Source organism: Microchirus variegatus (genome assembly GCF_963457635.1).
Source record: "Microchirus variegatus genome assembly, chromosome: 23".
Taxonomy (NCBI): domain Eukaryota; kingdom Metazoa; phylum Chordata; class Actinopteri; order Pleuronectiformes; family Soleidae; genus Microchirus; species Microchirus variegatus.
Window position 1 is genome coordinate 10,446,689 of NC_139824.1, and position 24,095 is coordinate 10,470,783.

A 24,095-nucleotide genomic window follows, 5' to 3' on the forward strand; every position below is an offset into this window, starting at 1 on the left:
TTGTTTGAGACGTACAGTACTGTGCAAATATCTTAGGCCAGCATGAGATTAGCTGTATTAGCACCGTATTGGTACACATGTAGAAAATAGGGGCAGTTTTAGAATAAGCTTACTATGTATAACACCAACTACATCATTTCAGTCCAAATGCCAATGATCTCAGACTTGGAAACAACAAAGCTGCTGTTGCCCTGAGACTTTTGCACAGTACTGTATTTAAATTGAACTGTACAACATTTATTTCTGACATTAATCCTGACAGTTTTATTTTAAAAAAAAAAAAAACAATGAAAGGCAAATGAAATATGTCTTAGCTGAACATGGTGCATGGAGTATCCTGTTGATATCATACATATGTATATTTATGAACATGTCATTCCCCCTGAAATCCACTGTGTATTAAACACGTCAGTGGCTATGTTAATGACACATACACACTCAGGAACTATTTAGACAAAATAAATGGATTTTGGTGCTCATGAGTGTAAAACTGATCCCGTGATCTAGTGAATTGACTCATTCGGTGGCATCTAGAACAAGACGTCTGATGGAGAGTAGTACGTTTATACGAAACGCTACAGAGTGGCCTTGATGCAGTAGAGCAGTTTTAGGAATTATTTACCAGAATGTGCTGATTGTACTGTTTCAAATTGAAAAATGCCTTGTTAACATTCAGCTCACAGTGTCAACTCCACTGTGGCATAGGGATGACACGATACTACTTTTTTGTGTCCGATACTGATAACTGATTTCACAAATTTGAGTATCAGGCGACACTGATATCAGTCTGATGTAGTCGGCTTAGACTTTTGTGTCATTTCACATCATTTTAAAAACATAATTTCAAGTATTTTATCAGCTCATCCTTAATACTGCACCGTCAGTTTGTTCTGTTTGGAAGGTTTAACCATCTTAACTGTGCATACCAACATTTTTAATCCATTCCTGAGCGGCTACATATAGACAATATACTCAGGGTTTTAATTTTTTAATCTTTTAACTTGTTTCAGAAATCTCTCTAAAGAATAATATAATAGACAGATAATATTGTATTGTAATTTAAAGGTTGCATATCTTCACGTGTGAGATTGTGATACGACTGAGCTGACTCATTTATACGTGGTACCGGGAATGGAAAAAAGCATACATCTTCATGCTGTATTCAGAATTAAGGTTGCAGGTAGACTCTCCCACTGTCACTCACAACAACACAAAGACTGGGCTGTATATACCGTACCTGTGCTCTCTGGAACCCATGTTAAAACAGACCACAAGACTTAACCAATAATACCTTGCTGAGCATTGTGCAAAACAATATGCAAACGGAATAAAATGCCTGTTATCTACAAATCATTTTGTCGAGGTCCATCTGGTTTTGTCGGTCCTGGCAATGTTTGGTGCATGTACATTTTCTTGTTAAATGTTGCATCAGTATATAATGTGTAAAGGAAAACAGCAAGGCTGTAACTGGGTCCTGTCAAACCTGGTAGAGTCTGTAGATAGCACCAGCTTTGATGATAGCCTAGGTGATCGCGAGGAGATCTGCCTCTGTTGGTTCTTTGGTTTGGTTGGTCCTCTCTTCCTCCGGGGTTTCCTCAGGTCGAGCCTCATATCCTTCATCCCACGGCGCCGAGCTGAGCCCAGCTGGAGCCGACAAAGAATGCGGCGTGGCGGTTCTCCCCAGGCCCTGGTACGCCGCATCAGCGATGGCATCGTGGGAACCCGACGAGAGCAGGCCAGATCGCTCTCCGTCGTCCTGCGCTGCGTCAAAGTAAGACTTCCTCGGACGACCCATTACTGTTCTCCCTGTCGATGAGGACAAAAACATGTGTCAGCACAGTCTTCTCAATGTTGAAGAACAAAACAGCAGCCAGAAGGCACTCACCAACATTGCGGACTTGTTCAGAAATGTCTGCTCGGACATCAGAGATGTCCCACATAGCCATGAAAGAGTCAAAGCAAGAACCCTCCTCAGCCTCCTGGATGTAAGGCTTATAGGTGAAGCTATAGTGATGGGCAATAGCTGCCAGAAACATCTCCACGCATATAATGAAATCCTGAAGGGAAAAGGACAGTAGTTGGGAATTTAAAACTGTGCATTTCCTACATACAATACCGTTTAAAAGTTTGGGGTCACCCATACAATTGTTTGGTGTTTTCCATTAAAACTCACACTTTTATTCATCAAAAGAGTTGCAAAATGAATCGAAAACATAGTCAAGACAATGTCAAGATTGGAAATAATGAATAACATAATTGCACAAGGTTTTTCTAATCATCCAATAGCCTTCTAACGCGATTAGCAAACACAATGTACCATTAAAACACTGGAAATGGGCCTCTATACATCCATGTACATATTTCATTAAAAACCAGACCTTTGTCAATATATAGAGTGTATTTCTGATTCATTTAATGTTATATTCATTGAAAATTTTCTAAGTGACCTCAAACTTTTGATCTGTAGTTTAAACTTGTCACTTTTCCATCTATAGTGTATAAGCTTTAGCCTACCTGCAAACCAGTGGCAACAGCTTCCACAGTTTTCCAGTCCCATGTGTGACTTTCTGAGATAACGCCCACTTTCACCAGTAAGGCAATGAACACAGCTTGCCTGAGAGAGTGGCGATAAAAAAACATGTAACATGAATTGACATTCTTTAAAGGAATATATCCAGGTATATGATGGAAAAGTTGTGTCATTAAACAGTGACAGAGAGAGTGATTTACCAGAAAGACACAAACACCACCATCTTCACACACAGGAATTTTCCCACTGGTTTGATTGGATTCAGTTCCTCTCTCAGAGCTCTGTAGAACAGCACCAGGCAGTACATGGCAAACTAGCAAAAAAAAAAAACATGTTCAAAACAAACTGTACATGTGTTTCTCACAGAATTCTTCCATGAAAACAAATATTATTACCAGCTGTGACATGTTGTTAAAGATGACCAGGTATGTCCACGCATTTGATGAACTGAAATTTCCTTCATCATATACTCCACACAGCTGACAGATCCTATTGAGAAGATGAAGACGTACACATCAGGACAAAAAACAGAAACAAAATGCTGCCGTTTGTTATGAAAAGTTTATGTTCAGAGCTTACTTACAAGGCAATCACTGTTGTGACGGGTCTGACAACTGTGTACTGCAACACTCCCAGTTTGCATCTCAACAGTAAAACCCTGCAGATCAAAATAAGGATTTGCATGAGACTGATATCAGCTTAAAATAGGAAATTTGCAAGTAAAATCAGAGTGAAATATGAGATCTTGATGAGAAGGCAGTGTCATGAAAACCTTAAGTCATGCTCTATCGTGTCTGCATGGCTAATGCAGAATACTCTCAGTGGTTAAAGGAGCAACAAAGCAGCATTAGAACATACTAAATGTTTAATTAGCTGGACTCATTTTAATTGTATTGTTATTGTTATGTAATTGTTATTCTTTAGTTGTGAAGGTAATCGTGTGGATTTTCATGTTAAAAGATGGACATAGATAAAAAACCTTCAGACAAAACTAACCACACCCAGACATGTAAGCCAATTAGTGGCGGTGCCTGACTGCAGCTAATTTGAAACTGGTGACTGTCATTGATTTGTTTTCATCAAGAAAAAAAACTCATGTCCACATTTCAGTGCCTGTAGCACAAGACAACACTTATTTTTATCTCTTGAGACTATTTGGTAACATCCTGTTTGGTGTAAAAGGTGAACATATGGTATGATTTGTGTATGTGTTCATTATTCTACAGATAACTTACTCTCCCATTGGCCATGGTGGGCAGCAGCAAAGAGGAGGCAAGTGTTTCTGTTGGTCCTGGACCTCCAGCATCATCACCAGGCTCGGGTACTGATTCTCCAGATAGTTGAGCAAGAAAATCATGAAGTTGTAGATGACGTAGGCCTCGTAGCACTCTCTGCATGTATCCACATAAATTGCTATACCGGGGTATTTCAGAGCAATCCACTGAAAAAAATATAATATATAATATAATTGTCAAATATTGCATAGAAAACATTGTGTAAAGGTTGCTGCTGATCATGCACAACTTACACTGTCCAGGCTGTAGATTGGGACCATCCATAGTATTCTAAAAGAAAAACATAAAACCCCATACATTCAAACAACAGTGTCAGACTACTGCTCATAGAAGATAAGCTTGTTGACATCTTTTTTTTACCTGATGATAGGTTTCTGAAGCTCAGGCTGAGTGTAATGAACCAGATGCTGGAGAATGCCCCATAATGATATGGGGATAGTCATGAAGACAAAGATCCCAGCAATGAACCAGGCTTTGTTGTGTGTGCCAACCTGTCATTACGTGGAAAGAAACAGAGAGACTGACTCAGTGAAATTTACATTTTTGAAATTTAGAATAAAGTCAGCGGCTGAAGCATCAAAAATCAGATACTGATATAATTATCATGGATAATTACAGACACACTTAAACATTCAAAGCAATTATTATTATTATATTCGTACAATGCATAATATACATTATTTCTATGCTTGCTGTGTGATCTGTGTTACTCCCATTACAAAGACAGTGAAGTGAAGCTCTCATTCTGATCCCTGCTATGCACATTATTATAAATTAGCCCATCTGTTGACACATATTAAAAGAGAATTAATCATTATTATTAAAAGCTAATGTTTCAGAAGGTTATAAAGACTGTCACGGGCTGATTTCAGTTGATACTCAAGGTTGTGATAGTAGTATCTAACATGAAAAATAAACATGTTCTCTGAGCACATGGACTGACCTTTGACCTCTGCAGCTCCCAAATGCACAGAGGCAGAACCACTATCAACAACAAAATGTACAGCACAACGACCAGCGGTCGAATCCATCTTCTCCAGTTACCAAAGGAGCAGGGCATGTTACATATAAATCCGCTGGGTTTAAAAGTGATCAGAATTTAAATAAAATAAAAAATAAATACAACCCAACCCGCCCAGAAGGAAGGCTATGCTAACGCTGGAAACATGTTCGGCGAACTTCGCAATAATACCGTTAATCATTCACTTCGTCATAAGACGGCCATTTACGACTGCGCGTGCATGTCACCCCGTCCACTGCTGTAGACTTTCATTCACGAGGACAAAGCTTCTGGACAATTAGCCGCTCATATGACTCGACATCACTAAGCTAGTTAGCCAACATTAGCTTGTCAGCTGATTCACCATGTAAACAAACAACAATGGCGACCCATGCTGCACCGAAACGCTGAGTCTTTCCGTATCTGGTGCAGTTAAATAAAACGCCACATTATTTCCGTAACGGAATATCTGTAGATAAATATTAATATTAGTTAATGGCAGCTCGGCTAAAAGTTTCCAGAGAAGTATTTTGCTGTTGGGTTTGTTCTTCCTGTTGTCGGAGTGTATGTCCCGCCCACATCCCGAGAGCTGATTGGTGCAAAGAAGTGTTGACCAATAATCAAAGAGAAAATGTGCTCGTCACACGTGACACGTTAGGTTGCTCCGCCCTAACGTCTTACAATGGGTCATCAACAGGAACCCCGCTTTGGCCACTAGATGGCAGTGTACGTTAACAACAGGAGGACGTGTTTGGCGCTTTTACCAGGAAATACATTCAGATGGAAATTCTGAATTGATGGACGAGGGTTCCACTCTATTCACCCCGTTTGCCTTTGATCTGCAATCTCTATCGTTCCATATGAAAGAACATTTGCAGAAAAAAATATTTCAAGAAGTGTAAAACTAAAATCAGCAAGAATATCATGGACGAGACAAACATATTTTGATGTGTTAATGGTTAAAATCGGCTTAGAAATGTACTAAATTTGTCATATTATTTCTTCCCTTCTGTTGCGATACACCAAAGAAGAGCTACATGACTTTTTCAATCCTGCATGCTTTGTGTTGTTCCTTATTTTTAAACATTTCTTAGGCTTTCGTGTCATAATTTGTTAAATTATTTTTATTATTTAATTTGTTTCAGGGCTCCACATGTGTCTGATAAGTGCTATATCGGGGTTGTGTTTTAAGTTCTGCTGTCATGTCACCCTTGTGTGAGGGAGACCATGCATAGTCTGCACATAATTGAACATATTAAGTATAATGCATAAACAAGACATGAACAAATGATGTCAGTCTGCAGGCCAGAGGAAGAAGAGCATCTGTGGCAGGTCTGCTTAAATAGCCTCCTGAGCTGTGTTCAGGTGTACTGCATCACTCAATCAATCAGCCACAGCTCCGCCCACCTGGATGAGAAGGCAAAACAGCCAAAAAGGGAAGCAAACATGGCACTTGCTGCTATATTTTACGGTTAAAAAACACTGAGCGTTTGACCCCACGCTTTACATATATATTCACAAAGAAAATCTGATCTGGAAAACTGTGGTAATTATGTGAGAGAAAGCACTCAGGGAGCACAAAGCTACTGAGTAGCACACACTTTTCTACCTTGAAAGGTTAAAACTTGTTGTTGTTTGTTGTAAAAAAAAAAGTTTTTCCTCTTATAATTTGGATCCATATACAAATCCCTTCTAAGATCTAATCATTTCTTCCTTGGGCCATAACCCACATCCCCAAATAAATGCATCCAAATCCATCCCCTAGACTAGAAGTCTTGTGTTATCTCAATTTGCACAGTGTTTCTAGGTTTGTACAATAGTTCAGTGCAATATAACAAAAGTGACAATACAAGACTATGTGTCTGTCTGTGTTTTCCTGCAACACGAGGGGAGGCAGAACTTTCCTTTCTATTGCACCATGTCTCCACTGCCCCACAGTCACAGAAATCACTCGTTGTTGCGGGACAGCTTGTTCATGAATTTTTGAATCGATCCTTTTGGCTTTTATGAATTAGAAATAGTCTTCGCCACAAGTTGTGCAAGCAAGCGCCATCGCGGATGGCTTGCAGGGACTGCCATGCAAATTGGCATACCGGGTGCAACCACGTAAAAAAAAAAAAAAAGGCAGGGTAGATAAACATATGCTGTGTTTAATCACACCCCCCAAAACACATTTTAGAATACAGGATGTGACGTCCATCATGTCTGCATGAAACAGCCATTAATGTTGGCTGAATCAGCTTGTACCTTGCAGGAGACACGCATGGGACGAGCAGAACGGATAAGTCTGAGGGACGATAACAATCATAATAATAACAATAATCATTGCCCAAGAAACGAGGAGACACACTGTCTGAGTCCTCAGGTATAATGTATCAGCCAAAGTGCACCTCCTTTGTCAGAGCAATACACAAGTGTGCAATTGTTCAACAATGACTTATTTATCTTAATACATCTGCCATCGGCGTGCGACTCAGGAAATGTTCAGACTCCGAGTTGAGATGAGTCGAGTTCAGACTGTTCTTGAACAACAACAACATAGTGAACTCGAAGCGGCGCTACAAAGTCGCACGGCGTCAACAGAAGTTAAACGAAACAACATTTGCGGCTCAAACACAGAAACACCGTTAGACTCTCTGACTCAATATACAATTGTGTATTGTATATAATATACAATTGCGTTGTGTATTTTTTTTTATTTTTATTTTTATTTTTTTTTGTTGTTGTACGGCGACCTTGAGTGTCTTGAAAGGCACCTTAAATATAATGCATTATTATTATTATTATTATTATTATTATTATTATTATTCTTGTGTAATTAGGATGTCTAGGCTGAACTAGCACCTTCCTACAACAGCCGCAGGGAGTCGGCTCCCCGTTACCTACAGTAGACAAAGAGGTGTGAAAACACAGCCTGGAAAGGCAGACTCCCTTGTCTATCGGGGGAATGCAAAAGGTGAGTTGCTCAAGTATAAATGTGGAAGGCTCACGATGCTCTGGGTCTTTTTCCAGCTAGGATCACTCCTGTGATTCTTGCAAAGAAAATAAAACCTTGTCGGCCAGCAGATGTTCTCTATTTCATTCTTCACGAGCAGCAAACGTTTTTCCGATGTGTTTCATCCCCCAGTTCATATTTTGGTTTCTCGCTCATTCTCTGTGTCATAATCAAATTGCGAAATGTTATTGCTTATCAACCGATGTTTTGAGGCGCTCGGGGGTTACCGGAGCCTGAGCGTGACATGATTTCATATGAGGAATATGGAACGGTTTCACGAAGTTTATGAACTGGCCGCGATTTATCACCGCGACCAGAAACAAATAACAGACCTAAGTCCGATAAAGCCACGGTTGCTGCAGTGTTCTGTTGATCTTGGGTGGTTTTCAATGTTGTGAATAGAATCACGAGGTCACTTTTTGTTTTAGAAATGTGTGGTGTTTTTTTTCACGACGCTGTATAAACAAACACACGATTCTAGAGATAAGGCAACAGATATCTTAGATAAGTAATGATCACAGTCGTCTTTCCTCCGTTATACTCTTTTGGCAAATAGAGATGTGAAGGCGACTTAGACGTATCACATTCCCACCGTCCGAGCTGTTCACATCCTCTCCACTGACATTAGGAACCCTAAGGGCTCAGTTGCCAAGCAGGTCACAGTGGGCTTCAAATCACTCCCAGACGCCTCTTTTCTCCCAGACGCAGATGGAAAACAAAGTGGGGGCCCCATTGACTTTCCAGAGGACCCAGGATTAGAATGACGGTGAAATAAAAGTCTCTCTACACACCAGAGATGGAAAGTGATTTATTGATATAAGCAGCAGCACTAACACGAGGTTTGCTTGTTAAACCAATGACAACAAACACATCGGAATTCCATTTTCTACTTACTTTACTGTATGTTGATGAATAGTGGTGAAACGATACTGATCACGGGATCACACAAAGTGTACAAAAACACCCCAGTTAATGAAGTGCAACACACACACACACACACATACACCATCTCATTCACACACAGGTTTACATGTCTTCACATATCAAACAGTATAAGCTTGTCTCATAAATGATATTTAATGCCTGTAATTTAATTTGGTTACTTTTTTTGTTGCTGTTGAATTGATACCACTCTTATTTGTGCAAGCTAAATATAAAGCTAACGCTAGTTAGCTTAGCTTACCCAGGACATGAAAACGCTCTAGTACAAAAATGTCCGCCACATCAAACCTGTCAATAGTAAAATAGTAAAGTAAAAGTCACTTAGAATGTAGTTCTGTTATGTTTCATATATTCGTAACAAGAGCAAATGTGTGCATAACACGATAATAACTTTCCTGACCATTTGTCCTGCGGCTAACAGGTAATATTATTTTGAAAAGGTAGACCAGCCATTTTCAAGAGACACACTGTATGTTTGATAAATAAATAAACACATTATATTCTATACATATTATTTAAAAGATACACTTATAAACCTTATGTAAAGGGATTTTGCCAACCCCTCCAAAAAAAACAAAAACTTTCCACTGTCCCATCTGCCAGTCTCGACCCATTCTGGGAATGAATTAGAATGGGAATTCCAAGTCCTACTTGGAAATGTAATTAAAATGTTTAAACATAAAATTAACTATTAACTGTAACTGCTCAGGTTTTAGCTTTGTCAAATGTGCCGTTAAACAAATTCAAGGTCGGTATGAATTGAAAATGACACATAAGCAGAAGGTTGGAAGTTATTGGGAGTCACTTTTCTCTCGTTTTGATTGCCTTCGCCATTTATCTCCAGCTTCTGAGCCAAGCCAACAAGTCCCAGATCACCAAGGGTAATCAATACTGCTCCATTATAATAAGACAGTAAACAAACAGACCCGCATGATGTCATTACTAAGATTAGCGCCTGTATGAATTTCAAATGATCTGCTTAACTTGATATTTAACATATGTATGGTCACAAAAAAAGCTTCCTCTTATCTAACGCCCCCCCCAAAAAGTCAACTGTTCCTTTAACATTTTGTTGACTATCAAAACTTATCCACCTCTGTCGTTACACAATAATATAATAAAGCCTGAATGAAATTATTACTGCAATACACTTTATAAAAGTGGACACTTTACATAGTATATATTCCTTTGGGTATACATGCATATTTCTCCTATTGTTGACAATGTATAGTATAATTCACAGTGCTGTAAAAATAAAAAGAAGCTAATTTTTAATTTCCATTTTTGGTGAATGACGATATCAGACCTGTCATAATGGATTACTTAATATCCATCATTTGCTTGATATGAGCTATAAAAATACAGAGTTGTACCTCATCTGCTCTAAACCCCACCTTCCTGCAGTCACACGATTTTGTGCCAGTGCACTTTCGCATTTTCCCACCCAACCACACAGTAGTTGCCGGTAGGTCGTCACATGAGCTCCTCCCGCCACAGCAGCCCCCTTCCAAAAAGTCAACATTCAGGCTCATGTGTTGCTTCAGTGGTCTCTTAGGAAGTGCATGTGTTGACTGAAAAAGTACTTCACCGCGTACTGTTTATATGTCAGGGTGAGCATTTGGCTGCGTTTTTAAAAAGCTTGCTGGGGACAGTGGAAAAAGCTCGGAAAGAAAACGGTCCTGATGTGAGCGATCAGTTGCTGTCCTTCCTGATGCTGCGGTCGCTGTACAGGTTGTTGGGCTCGGGGCTTTTGCACTGGATGCTGGTTCCGTTCATGGGTCCGATGCTGCTTATTTGGTTGTCAGAGTAACACCAGCAGCACAAACACGACTTCAAGAACATGTGAAGAGATAAAAGGTAAAGTTCAACAATTTGGCAAATAAAGTCATTTTTTTTGGCAGGGAGGTTACATGCTCACTAGTCCTTTTCTCCCTTGTGTTTCAGAGAACTACACTCTTAGAAATAAAAGTTCTAAGTAGGCCCATATAAGGTTCTTCGGCTTGTCCTCATAGGAGAACCCTTTTGGAGGGTTCCACCAAGAACCCTTTTAAAACCCTTTATTCAGGAAAGGAGTTTTAAAGGCTTCTCTGGATCAAAATGGTTCTTACTGGAACCATTTGTGTTACCAAAAACCCTTTCATTGGGAAAGGGTTTTTCAGAAGCAAATGGTTCCAGGTAGAACCTCAGCCCTTGTAGAAGAACCCTTTTGGAACCCTTATTTCTAAGAGTGTACGGTGGCTTTCAAATACCAGAAAGGATGTAAACACTCATTCTCTGGAACTGACAAATTAGCGGTCAGATATGAGAACGCCATCGATCTGTTGTGTGACAACATTGTGTGAGAAAGCAAAAGACACATTACTTTTCTCAAAGCCTTGTTATTTTTTTAAACATAGCCATTTGTAACAATGTATTTTTCTTTTGCTCCCACCTCCCTCCCTTCCATGTGCAAACTTGAGACATGGTTTATGTCCAGCTCAGGTCCCTTTGACAGATATTTGCAGTCTGTGACCTCCGCTAACAAAGTGAATACATAAATCAACGGGCTGATTTTTACATGGAAGGTCATCATAACCTCTGAGTCATGGACAAAAGCCTGAGTTCATTGTTTTTCTTTTCTGGCCAGAATAAATCCACCTTATTAAGTGAGTGTGTGTGTGTGTGTGTGTGTGATAAAAGACCAAAAAAGAAAATGTTCTTTTGTGTTTTTATTATGCGATCGTCGCCAGTTAGCTCGGTAAACGTGTGTGTGTGTGTGTGTGTTTTTGAGGGAAGCACCATACCTTGAAGCAGTTTTTGAACTTCTTGCTCACAAAGTAGAGGATAATAGGGTTTATGCAGGAGTTGATTGTAGCGAGGTTGATACCGAGGTAATCCAGGACCAACAGGAAACTAAAAAACACGGAAAACTCAGCTCATTATTCTTATTCTTGACTTTATTTGCCCACTATGTTGCCTTTAGGCCTTTCAGTGTGGGAGCTTTGTTTAACTCACCTGAGCAGCTCACAGCGCATGTTATCGTTCTGGTAGTAAACCATTTTCTTGAGGATTCTGCTAAGGTGCAGTGGGAACCAGCAGAGGGCAAAGATGAGGACAAGGCAGAAGACAGCTTTGGCCACTTCCCTCCTCTGGAAACACAAATACACTTTCATTCATTACACATTTATATCATTATTTTGGACTAAACACTTGATGCAACAAGGTGTTCTGGTATGAAGAGCTTGTTATTCTTTAGAGGTATCGTTTTACCTGTTTGAGGTGCTCACTGAGCGCAATCCGAAGGCTGCCGTTCCTGTGGTTGAGCATCTCGCTTGTCATCAGGGTGTAAAAGATGGCAGTGCAGGCAAGCGGCACACAAAAGTAGAAGCCAAACAGCCACCAGTCCTTTGCATCGCGGTAGAACTGCAGAGACGAGCACAGGTGACACAGTGAGTTTCATTTAAACTGAAACAAAATTCACAAATGACAGTGAAACCAAGTAGAAAGAAATGAGTCTTTTCATTCCACAATTTTCCACCTGCTTCAGTGACTTCCACCCATATATACGACCACCCATTCACCTCCACCACCTGCCTGGTCCTGCATTAGGCCTAAATAAACTCAGTGTTCATTTCCTGTAATTGCCAAGATCTCTCAAATGGCTCATTTTAGAGATCCAACCATCCACTCTCACACACACCAACGGTCAATTTAGAGTGTCCAATTTACCTAATCCCCATATTGGGTGTTTTTGGACTGTGGCAGGAAACTGGAAAACCTGGAGAAAACCCACAATATTTATATTAAGAAGGACACAATTTGAAATTACAGGAATAATCCTAGAATATTTGCTTTTGTAATTGAACCTAACCCAGAAATAAACCACTTCCAGATGACCCTTGTACTCCTGTGCCATCCAGCTATTTCCTGTTCTGACACAGGAAAACAAACTGGATTTAATTGCACTTTTTGTGTATAATGGGGTTTTCTGTTTGTAAGAAAAAAAAAGAAGAAGAAGCCAAGTATTCTCCTAACGGGCAACTTCAAAACAGAAAGCAGAAACAAAACAAGTTCTCAGACTGACGAAAGAAAAATGCGTTTTGAGTTATAACAACGTAAGATACTGTAAATACCGGGAGTTCCATCTGTCCTTTTTTATTTATGGCATCTATATCTAAGACGGAGTGGACCTGTTTGGTCCATATGGTATATGTACACACACATGGTTCATCTTGAGGGCTCAGGTTTCAGGCAAATAATTGCCCTTTGCCTGCTATCAATTATCCACTCCGAGGATGTTACAAAGGCTCCGGCAGTCACTGGGAGAGAGGAAGCTCATTTCATACAGAGAATCCTTCTTCACAATCTTTTTTTTCACTGTCAAATCTCATCCCCAGCCTTTAAGAATGAACTTGGATAGGTGGACACAACTTAAACTATCACTCTATCAGATGTATTCTAGTTTTCATTTATGTCCTGAGAAAAAAAATGTCCATGCCACTGATTTCACTGTCATAATAATGTAATACTCTAACAATAGCAGCCCTCCCCCACTACCACTACTACCAAAATAGCACATCATTGTGCCAAGTGGCCATTAAACACACTTAGTCACTCAGAACAAACAACGATGGCTTTTACGAAGATGGAAATCTCATGCTGAACTTGCACTTTCACTTTAAGTGCTGCTCTCGCAGGTGGGTTTCCTATCTCATTACTCCTGTGATGTTTCGTCTCTCTCACTTTATTTAACATCATCTACCGTGTGACACAGTGTACTGTACAGCACACCGTGGCCTTAATGCAAGCAAAAACAACTGGAAAAGAAAGCACACGCTACCAAAATGTTGAAAAGTTAAAATAAAAATAAACAACGTACCAGTATGAAGTCATTTTTGGGGTTGAGCATACAGGTGCGGAGGGTTTGGTTGTTGTAGTTGAAGGTGATAATGTCGAAGCCAATAGCCTCCGGTACTGCCAGGATAAGTGACAGCACCCAGATAGACAAAATTTCAAGGACGGTAAACAGAGGAACACCCACTCCCTGCACTCTGCTCCAGGATGCAACGGCCCTGTACCTGTGACACATATGGGGAAACATATAGGGTACAAATATTAACATTGATATATAACATAGTTTTTGAAAATGTACCCATCATGGTAATAAAATGATAAGTTTGGAGAATATTGAGTTAAATACAGAGGTGGAAAGTAATGAATTACATTTAATCGCATTGCTGTAATTGAGTAGGATAGGACAGGTGAATGATGAGGACAGGTGAATGAGGAGGACAGGTGAATGATGATGACAGGTGAATGATGAGGACAGGTGAATGATGAGGACAGGTGAATGACGAGGACAGGTGAATGATTAGGACAGGTGAATGACAGGGACAGGTGAATGACGGGCCAGGTGAATGATGAGAACAGGTGACAGATGATGACAGGTGAATGACGAGGACAGACAATTTATGTGAGATTTGTGTTCCCTTGTCCTTTTTGCATGACACAAGCAAGAACCCCAACCTTGTTACAAAAGTAACTTAAGTACATTTTTAGACCAGTACTTTTACTTGTACTTAAGTAAAATGTTATCAAAATAGTGGTACTTCAACTTGAGAAGGATTTTCAGTACTCTTTCCATCTCTGGTTAAATATTACATTGTACTCCAGGAATACATATAAGATCTGAAATAGAAATCAGTAATCGTCTTGGTCTCTTTAGAACAACAAAGCTAACATATTCTCTATATAAGGCAGCACACCAAAGACAACAAACTGCTCCGTCAGCAAACAATATCAAAATCTTAAGAATTAATGAAGCGAGATGATCAATTGTTTATCTTAATATCTAATATTTATATTTTTGTGAAGCCTCCAAACAGACTGGCCCGTGTTGGCAGAGGGGTCTGTCTGTGTTGGCTTTGGTTTCCCACGCACTGAATATTTGTTTGCTTGTTTGTTTCTGTAATGGAAACCACTTGTCAAAAATGTTTTAGTAAAATCCTGCATCAAGATTTTATGGGCAAAAACAATGTATTTTTCATGACACATTTGAATTTCCCTGTTGAACAACATGGTGGCATTTATATTTCACTAAGTGGTAATGTATCCAACCCTTTTCTCTTCCCACCAACATTGAAAAGTTACAAAAGTACTTTCATGACACACACTGACAGAGATATGCTCCACATTTCCTGGAAACAAACGGAGAGAGCATCTGTACAGCTGTACAACTCTTCCCCTTTTCTCCTAATCGAGGTCATTAAATATCGCTGCCTGAACCTTGAAGACTGTTCAGTGCATACAGGGGAAACTCTTATCTCTATAAAGTTGTGTCTAGAACATAAAGTGAGATGATACTGAGCTCCAGCACTTCGCGATGATTATTTATTCATTAAGAAATTTCTATTAAGGTGCTATTAAAAAATAACTTGCTGGAAAACTTTTGCTTTTGGATATGAAGCCCATCACCTATACTGTACGTCTATATGCCCCTTATATCCAGTGCCTATATCATAGACTTAATGTTAGTCCACTTACATTAGTTCCATTAACGCTACCTTAATTACATATAATAAAGAAAACAAATAGACTGAAACAAAGAGAAGAGCTTCTCAGTGAACATGGTCAGTATTGAACTTGTGGAGTTTTTCAAGAGTGTTTTTCTTCCTCTTCCTGTCATGACACTGGAATTAAATATCAAAATATTCATTTTCACATGATGGCTTTTTCATGAAAACGAACACGATATTAGATGAAAACATTTGTGACTCTCCTGAGCTCAGTAAAAGAAGTGGACGAGTTGCCAAGGCTAGTTGGCTAAACGAGATGTGTTTAATTTTCCTCCCAGTCCCTCGACTGTCTCCATTTGTGTAACCATATCTGCTTTTTTTTTGAACTATGAAAAAATAAACATGCTGGCTTTATAAAAACATTGATATTTGAGAGAATGAAAAATACCTAATTTTACACCAAACCACAACAGAAAACCCATTATAATGTTGTTGAAATTTCAGAATTTTTTGCTGTTTAGTCACATTCCGGCATCATCATTTAAACAGTGCTCATGGGAGAAGGTGTGAACCATAACGACACTGACCTGTCCACGCTGAGGGCGCACAGGTTGAGGACAGTGATGCCCACAGAGGCTTTCTGCAGGAAGGGCACCAGCTTACACAGACACAGGCCAAAAACGCTGTCGTCAAATGGCCAGCGTGACGCCAGGAGCTGGTGGGAAAACAACAGACATATAAAATCAACACCAGCATCATCACAAATCTCAACGGCATTACGCAAAGCAAGGTTTATTTCTCGTTCAACTTTAATCACATCTTCTGCATAAATACTAAATCACTATTGTTCTGTGTGATACTGACTAAATGTTGACTATTCTGTAACCTGAGTGTGTTACTGCAGATTATAGCACTTCAGAGATGTCGCAGCATCAACTTAACGTTACCCAGACTTTGATCTGACACAAACCGTACGGAGCTCATCATCGGAAAAGACTTTGAATAACTTCTGCTGAACTTTTCCTGCAAATGAAAGAGATATATCATAAAACACGCAACTGAGTCGCCATGCCGTCACCAGGCCATGAGAGCAGAGGTCCTTCATCAGAGCGGCCTTGGCAACTTTCCAACCAAGGATACAACCTGAGTAAAGCACGTGTCCCTGAGCTGAACCCGAAAGGAAGACCTTCATTGGCGCTTCCTGGCCTTATAATGTTTACTTGCGCAGTTTCCCAGGAGGTCAGAAGAGGATCTAACATCATTGTTTTAAGAGTATAAGTAGCTGATTATTTTTGGAAACACTGCTGCAGCCCTGAGGAAGTGCACTGGAGGCTTCACTGCTTTCAGGCAGTGTAGACGTGGCCCTTTCCTTGTTTGTGCAAAAACTGTTTCCCCCCCCAAAAAAATGTTGTTTCCTCTCCGTACATCTGTAGCGCAGACTTCAAAGCCACTGTGCCAAGACCAACACTAATTTTAACCAGGTGGCTTTCTCATTGGCAATTTGTGTCCCACAATGCACTATGGGTTTGACAATATATTTACTTATCAGTGCTGATTATAACATGAATCATGACACTATTTACAACTATAAATCAACCCAATGAGACTAATCATCATCATTAAACGGTCCATCCATGGTCCAAAAGTCAACAGAAGAGGCATCAAAAATCGAAACTAAACTTTCCTGACTGTGTTCAAGGCTTTTCATAAAATATTTAAAACATTTTCCATTACGATCTATCGGTACCTATATACTTGCAACTTTTCGGTTGATAAAGATTACTCATGCAACTTCAATGACCGAATCAAAAACTTCTCACTCACGTGATTTACGACTTGAGTTTTTCTTTTGATAATAAAGTCTCAAGATAAGGGTCAGTGACTTATGTCTCGGGTCAGCACGGGGCCACTGGCATGTACAGTATGACTGACTACAGGAATGATTCCTCTGTTTATTTAAGACAGCTGTCTCCCGGGCTCCTCTCATCACTAATCTGCCCACACGACGAAAATAACGCTCTCAATCTGACTTGATTACAACTTTCCTGTCCAAGTGCGCACTGATTCGCAAGCCATTGTTGCTGCAGGTCAACACAAACAAGACACCTGTCAGTCAGCATCATGAATATGAAATTAAGGTTAAAGCCGCAGTATGTGACCTTTCTGTTCTTGTTTATGTTATTAATTTGCCTCTTTTTTGGTCTTGTGTTTAGTGCTAGGCGCATTAACGGAGTCAACGTTACCGCACAACGCGTGTCCATGACGACTGACCGGAAAAAGACGCGCGTGACGTCATGTTTAAGTGACTCCCGATTGTTAAAATTAGTCACTAAAGTAACGCTAAACTTTAAAAACAGAGGCACACATACGCAGTACACAGGTACGCTGGTTATTTGTAGTGCTGCTCTTTTCGTTTAATAAACAGACCACTCCAGTTCAACTGTAGGTGCGCTAAACGAGCTAATGCAGCCAACTTTCATGGAAACGCGGCATGCGTTAACGTGCATTAACCTATTGCCTGGCACGACTTATTTTACAAAACCTTTGTTTCGTTTGCTGCCTCTGTCAAGCAATATTATCAGACCTGACTGAGGGAGCATTTGTGTGTATACACTGGCATTGCAGGGCCGGGTGGGGGTAAAAAGGATTAATCCTGTTAAACTGCGAAAACGAACATTCTGAAACCTTCCTTGGATGCTCCTTCCTGTTTTTCAGTCATAGTCCAACCTGTTTGCTGCTGTCCTGTTTTTACGAGCGCAATGTTGCTGTTGCCTCCATTGTCTTGACCAAAATTCACTTTCTGTGTGCAGCACGAGAATGTGGCCAGGCAACACAGTTGGGCTACATTTTCAAACCAAAAAAGCTAGCTGGGCTAGACATTTTCTGCAGCCAGTAAGCAGCAGGTGAGGACAAATTTAAAATGTGCATGAAAAAGTGTTTGAATAGACTGGACATAGATCTGCAGTTTGAAGACTCTCAATTAAACACACACAATCTTAGAGTTAATAAAATAAAAAAATAAAAAAACCCTACCTTGTACACATTGATTGGTATATCGATGAAAATGTACATGAGGTCCCCAAGTGCCAGGCTGGCGATCAGGGCATTGGGCCCGTTCCTCATGCACTTATGTCGGTATATGATCCTCAGCAGCGTGGCGTTGCCAATAAGGCCGACCGCAAACACCACAATAGAGATTGTGGTGTTGATGTACTTAAAATAGCCCTTAATAGTAGTCTTTTGCAAACACATCGGGGGTGGCACTGGCCTCTTTACAACAGTTTCGTTCGCAGATCCAGATCCAACAGCCTGCGAATCAGCCCCTGGGGCCTGCAGGTGGGGGCCGGGCCTCGTGTTTGGACTGATGGTGCTGTAGGTACCCACAGACTGGAGGGTGGAGCGGACGAGAAAGCCCGGGTCCTTCTCGGCTTGAGGTCTGTTTATCTGGCACATTCCTCTGGCTGCCATACAGACCATTAGCACCAACATATGTACAGCTGCGGTGCCCATTATGAAACACACTCGGCGCTTTGATTTCGCTGATTGAAATACGGTCCCGATATATCACTGTTGAGGAAAGGAAACAATTATTTTTCCAGCAAAATCCTGCAACTTCCAACTCTTCATTTTTATCTTTGTTTAAATTTAAACAAAGTGACATACATTTTATTGCCCGTTTAAAAGAGGTTTGATAGCATTACTGCACATTTCAAATTCTGTGAAGGACTTTATCATGTCCTCGAGACTTCAAAAAGGTTTTTACCTTGGCAGCACAGATGGGAGATGCCAGGACTAGTTACAGTCTGACAGTAAGGATGAGGCATCAGCAGAGAGCAAAGGGCATCTCATTTGCTCTTAGCCTTTTCCAGGAAGAAGCAGCCGCTCGCTTATGTCTTTCTGTCAATAACGTTGCAGCTGAACAGCGAGGCTTTGTGTGTGCTTTTTTTTTGGGTGCTGTTTGGACAATGAGTCCCATCTGTGGGTGTACAAATGAAAGCTTGATTCTTCCCCCCCTCTGTTTCTAATTTAGAAAGGTTGAAACACATGGTGACAAAATGAAGAGACTTGCTGCAATTTGCAATTCTGAATTAAGATTGAAAATGAAAAGAAAATCTGACTAGACTAATGTTAAAACACACACTTTGGCTCCCTATTTATCTCTTATGACTCTATTAATACATTCACCTTTACTGACTCTTAACAGAAAACAGCAAACTTTCTGGTCAAACATTTTCGAGTCACCCGTTCCATAAAACTCCTGCTAAGGAACAGATAAAGTTTCAAGCTGTCAGATCGATGGTGAAGCCCTTTTAATCATGTCACAGCACAGGCAACTCTTATAGCCCAGAGTTCTTCCTGTTCAAAGTCCCAGCTGTCACCAAGTACACAAAGAACTATTTAGCAGCCAGCCCTTCAAGTAGCATCACAGTTTAGCATCAGCATGACACTGCTGGGATCTGTGACAGCACACAAACTGATCTATCCATAAATAATAAATAGGTTTTGGTTTTCACCTACCGCTTCTAAAATGTCTGCCTGGCCCCCTTGGAAACTGTCAGGCAAACTTTCGGCTGAAGCCCCCAGACATCTGTATCACATCACATGAGTAATTAACGCACTATCAAAGCCGTACGGTATCCCACTTGGTTTGAGCAATGCACCCGTCTGCTCTGAGGTGCCTTCGCATTATGGCTCAGAGTTTCCTGTTGAGAGTTTGCAGTATGTCTGAGAGTGTGTGTATCTCTACATGTGTGTGTGTGTGTGTGTGTGTCAGAGCACCAGTGAGACACTTTGACTGGGTGGGATAGTAAATCTCCACCTCCCTTTGGTAACAGACTGGGCCCCCTTTAGAAACATCACCCCCACCACCACCACCACCACCACCCTCTCTCTCAGAGGCACCGCCTGCTGACAGTCATCTCCAAGGCACAGCAGCACACACACACACACATACATATACACACATGTACACACACAGGGGCATCTGGGAGCCCCCCACAAATCTCCCACTCACCTCGAGCGAGGCCCTCGTATTCTCTCTTTCAGTCCCTTTTCTGACTCACATTACGACAGCGTATACATTTGTATATACATTACATGCAAGTGTTTGCTCACACGAACAGCAGCAGAGATTTGATTGGAGGGAGAAAACGGCATGAGGCAGTCAGTGTCCATGTTGTTATGATAGGTCTCTTTTTACTTGAGTGGGGGGGGGGGGGGGGGGACGGAGACGGGAAGCAGTAGCTAACATCAGTCAGTCTTTGCTTTTACAGACTAACTACCGTGTGGGTGGTCGAAACTGCATCTAACTCTTGCTCCACATGGACGTCAGGATAATCACTGCGCGTAATTAGTTGAGGGAAATTACACATTCACATATAGTATCCTTACAATAGAATAGAAAGCCTGGAAAATCCAATAAGAGAGCTTTCCTCAAACAGACAGCGCTCCATACGCCTGGCTGATGGGGAGAGAGAGGGCAGGCCAGCGCTTCTGCATCAGTGTCCATTAAGGATAAAAGAATGGACCGTGTGAATCATGATGTGCACTTAGAGCAGGAAGAAGGCGATGATCAAAGTCACCACCATCAGCCTTTCCCACTGTCAAAGAGCTGACACAGCATGCGCTTAAAGGGGAAAACCACTAAATTAAATAAATCTGGTGTTCTATTCCTGGTATGTCTGGCAGTGTTTATGATATTTGTTAAGAAAAAGCAAAAAAAGGTTGCTTTTAAATACAGCAAACGAATAAAAAAAAGGGTTAAATAATGATATTTATGCCTCTTAAAGTGCTTCACAATAAAAGAGATTTCAAAATGACAAAAAGTAACTTGAAATGACTTGAAAGTGTCTATATTAATAGTCAGCAACACCTTGAACAAGAATCCATTGAAAATATTTGCAAAGTTCTTAAGGAATTTCTTTTATAATTTTTTGAAATTGAGGAAATGACCCATTTGCCCTAATGCACTTTGACAGAGAAGTGATTTTATTCAAAATATCAAAAAGTATCTTGAAAAGTCTTGACATTTATGCAACAATAAAACACAAAACAAAACCCTGTTTTAACTTTAAAATAAACTAAAAATGCAAATAAAACTCAACACAGGGTGGAATAAAAAAAAATATCTAGTGAGCTGACTTCCTTGATATCTAAGGGTAGTGTGTTCCAAAGTTTAGGGGCATGAGTAAGCATTATAGCAAATAAGTATACTTCAATAAAGTTAAAGTAGAACAAGAACATTTATGTAACTCACCTCAAGTGTTTTCTCTTTATTTGCAAATCCTGGCTGAAGGAGATACAATTTGTGTGTGCGATGCACTGAATCCATCACTTACATCATTTGTCAATAATATACATAATTATAAACTTTTTTTTTTTAATTTCTTCACTGAAAGTATCAGCTCGTTGTTTATTCATCAGCAGGTACTTTTCCTACAGTCAAACGTGACTAAATTGGGTAATGCCAATATTTACAGCCGTTTAAAATTAAAGGGATCATGTTGTCTTTAATTGTAGTCATGAATATAACATGGCTTCTGAATTAGTTATGGTCAGCAGTGGCGAATATTTAATTTATTGGAACGCGATCTGCTGATGGCATGTGATTTTCTTACCCCTAGGTTTTTTTTTTTTTCTCCCAAAGTCCCTTGATTGTTGGCGGCTTCTGTGACATTTTAACTTTTGAGGGGGGTAGTAGAGCCTTTGTTAGTAAATCCATTAATATATAAATGATGAAACCTTTACCTGCTCCCAGTTGCTTTGGCTTTCATGTTGTTGTTGTGTTGTTGTTTGGATCGTAATCAGGTATTAATGCCATTCTGTCTGAACTCAAAGATGGCAGGCTGCCTGGTAATTCATATGCTTGTTCTCTGATGGCATCTGTCGAAGTGTGCTCTCTGCATATTGGTACATACCCTATGGGAAATTTCAATCCAGCCCCAGACTGAGTGGGATGTAAGCAATTTCTTAACTGGGACACTTGCGTAAAAAACAGAGGGAAAGGAAAAAAAAAAAAAAACAGGGAGAAAGAAGAAGATGGAGAGAAAAGGGAGGGAGAAAATAAGTTTGAGGCCAATTCTACTGTGACAAGTGGTGACAGGAGTGAAGCGGGTTCAGTAGACTGCCTGGTTTTATTATTTTGGGACACACGGTTCACACAAACAAGAAAAAGTTGCAGCGTGCGAGGAAAAAGAAATGTGAACTATGATGGCGGGGATTTTCATTTGCGCTTGCGTTCATCTGACATTAATCAAAATAAAGCCATTTTTAATTAGAAGGAGGGAAACTTTGCGAATCGAGAAGTGATGGTTATAACTGATGAAATGAGCCTGTGGAGAAGTCTGTAATCCTGTCAACAATACGATTGTAGTTCACTTTCGTTAACTATGACCTTGGGCTATCTGGAAGTGTAACCTTAATTGTAAATGGCAGATTTTTTCTTTTTTTTCCAATCAAGTTTAGTAGAAACTGCTAATTTGTGATGTGATGGTGTGTTTGGATTCTAAAACATGAAGCACTGTCAAATGGTTTGCAGTTGCTGTGTCCCACGTATTTTCTCATGTCATTAATAATCGTTGCAGCACTCGAGTTACTGAGATAAACATTTTTGACTCAGAAGGAAAATATGACATCAGATTTTTGTTTGAAAGCTCGGAATTTATCCAGTGTCACGTAGAGCACGTCGACGGGAAAACAGTGAGTTTGGATTGCTCATGCCGCGATGGGCGTCTTGAGACTCGCCTCACTCCAAAAGGGTCAGCGGGTGTTGTGTGGCTGTCAACTTCCCTGCTTCCTATCTGAGTGCTGCAGTCATACTCCTTTACGATTCCCAAACGCAGCCACTGCCAGAGGGTGACTCAGACTTACCGGCATCAGCGGACTAAAGTAATATCAGGGAGGAGTTAAGGCTTGAGCATACTCTAAATCGGGGAGTGTGATAGCCAGTTTTATCATTGCGAATAGAGGGACGATTTTGTAAGAACCTGCCGTCATGTGGTGCTTGTTCACTTTGTAAACTTCCTGTCAAATGCAGAGGCTTACAAAGGGTGATGGGTAACATGCATGCAAGTGTAAGGAACCCATGGACGTTCATTTTTCAGAGATGGTAAGTTACCAAAGTCTACATTCCTTACATCACTCAGAGTACAGGGCCATTTCTAGCTCTGTGTGGGCCCTGTGCAAGATGCTGGGGGCCCCTAGTGTGCCAAACTACAATGGAGAGATTCCTATTATTCCCTTTAGCTGATGGTCAAGGATGTATACTATCTATTACGATCTATTAGTCATGATAACATCTCATATTAAAATTGTAAAACCATCCCAAACCATACCAGTTGCTGGAACTGTACAGTGGAAAAGTGCCACATGACCTGGGCTAACTGCAGAACGACATATATGACACTAAGTAACACTGGGAGACAGTAACTCGTGTATTGCAGTATGTTGTACAGCAGCGACGGCATTAACTGTAAAATGAGACAATAGTCTTATTCCAAAACAATCCTATCGCTAAAATACACTTGCAAAATTGTTGCCATGACACACAATACTTGCAAGTGTTCATATGCTTAACACAAAGCTCTTACATGACAGGGTAACTCATAGTGGAGTCAGTTACAGCCGAGACACATTCCTGCTTACAATCTGGCTCCTGTCAGACATAACCTACATGTGCTGATAAATGCAAGAGCTTTAGCCCATCACACTTCTGCTTTCCCCTATCAGAAAGCCCATGAGTGCATGGTGCAAAATGTCTGGAAAATCATTTTTTTAACTCTATGTCTGTAAAGCCGACAGACAGGTCTGTTTTTTAACACAACAATCTGTTGTTAGATTC

The 24,095-nt window shown here is 40.4% G+C and overlaps 2 protein-coding genes across 2 annotated transcripts; both read right to left on the reverse strand.

The window, feature by feature from the left end:
- Positions 1-241: 241 nt before the first annotated feature.
- Positions 242-5,364, reverse strand: tmem184c (transmembrane protein 184C). Its single transcript, XM_083909754.1, has 10 exons — positions 4,769-5,364; positions 4,186-4,316; positions 4,059-4,095; positions 3,766-3,971; positions 3,114-3,188; positions 2,926-3,019; positions 2,731-2,843; positions 2,515-2,614; positions 1,886-2,057; positions 242-1,806 (listed from the first exon to the last, which is right to left on the reverse strand). The coding sequence occupies exons 1-10, from the start codon at positions 4,883-4,885 to the stop codon at positions 1,523-1,525; spliced, it is 1,329 nt and encodes a 442-aa protein (XP_083765880.1). The 5' UTR covers positions 4,886-5,364; the 3' UTR covers positions 242-1,522.
- A 5,090-nt stretch (positions 5,365-10,454) lies between these two features.
- On the reverse strand, positions 10,455-18,781 carry ednraa (endothelin receptor type Aa; the record flags this gene model as incomplete). The annotated part of the gene is made up of 7 exons (XM_083909489.1): positions 18,290-18,781; positions 15,844-15,971; positions 13,621-13,819; positions 12,012-12,164; positions 11,757-11,890; positions 11,546-11,654; positions 10,455-10,592 (listed from the first exon to the last, which is right to left on the reverse strand). Exons 1-7 carry the CDS (start codon positions 18,764-18,766, stop codon positions 10,455-10,457), a joined length of 1,338 nt encoding a protein of 445 aa, XP_083765615.1. The 5' UTR covers positions 18,767-18,781.
- Positions 18,782-24,095: the final 5,314 nt, after the last annotated feature.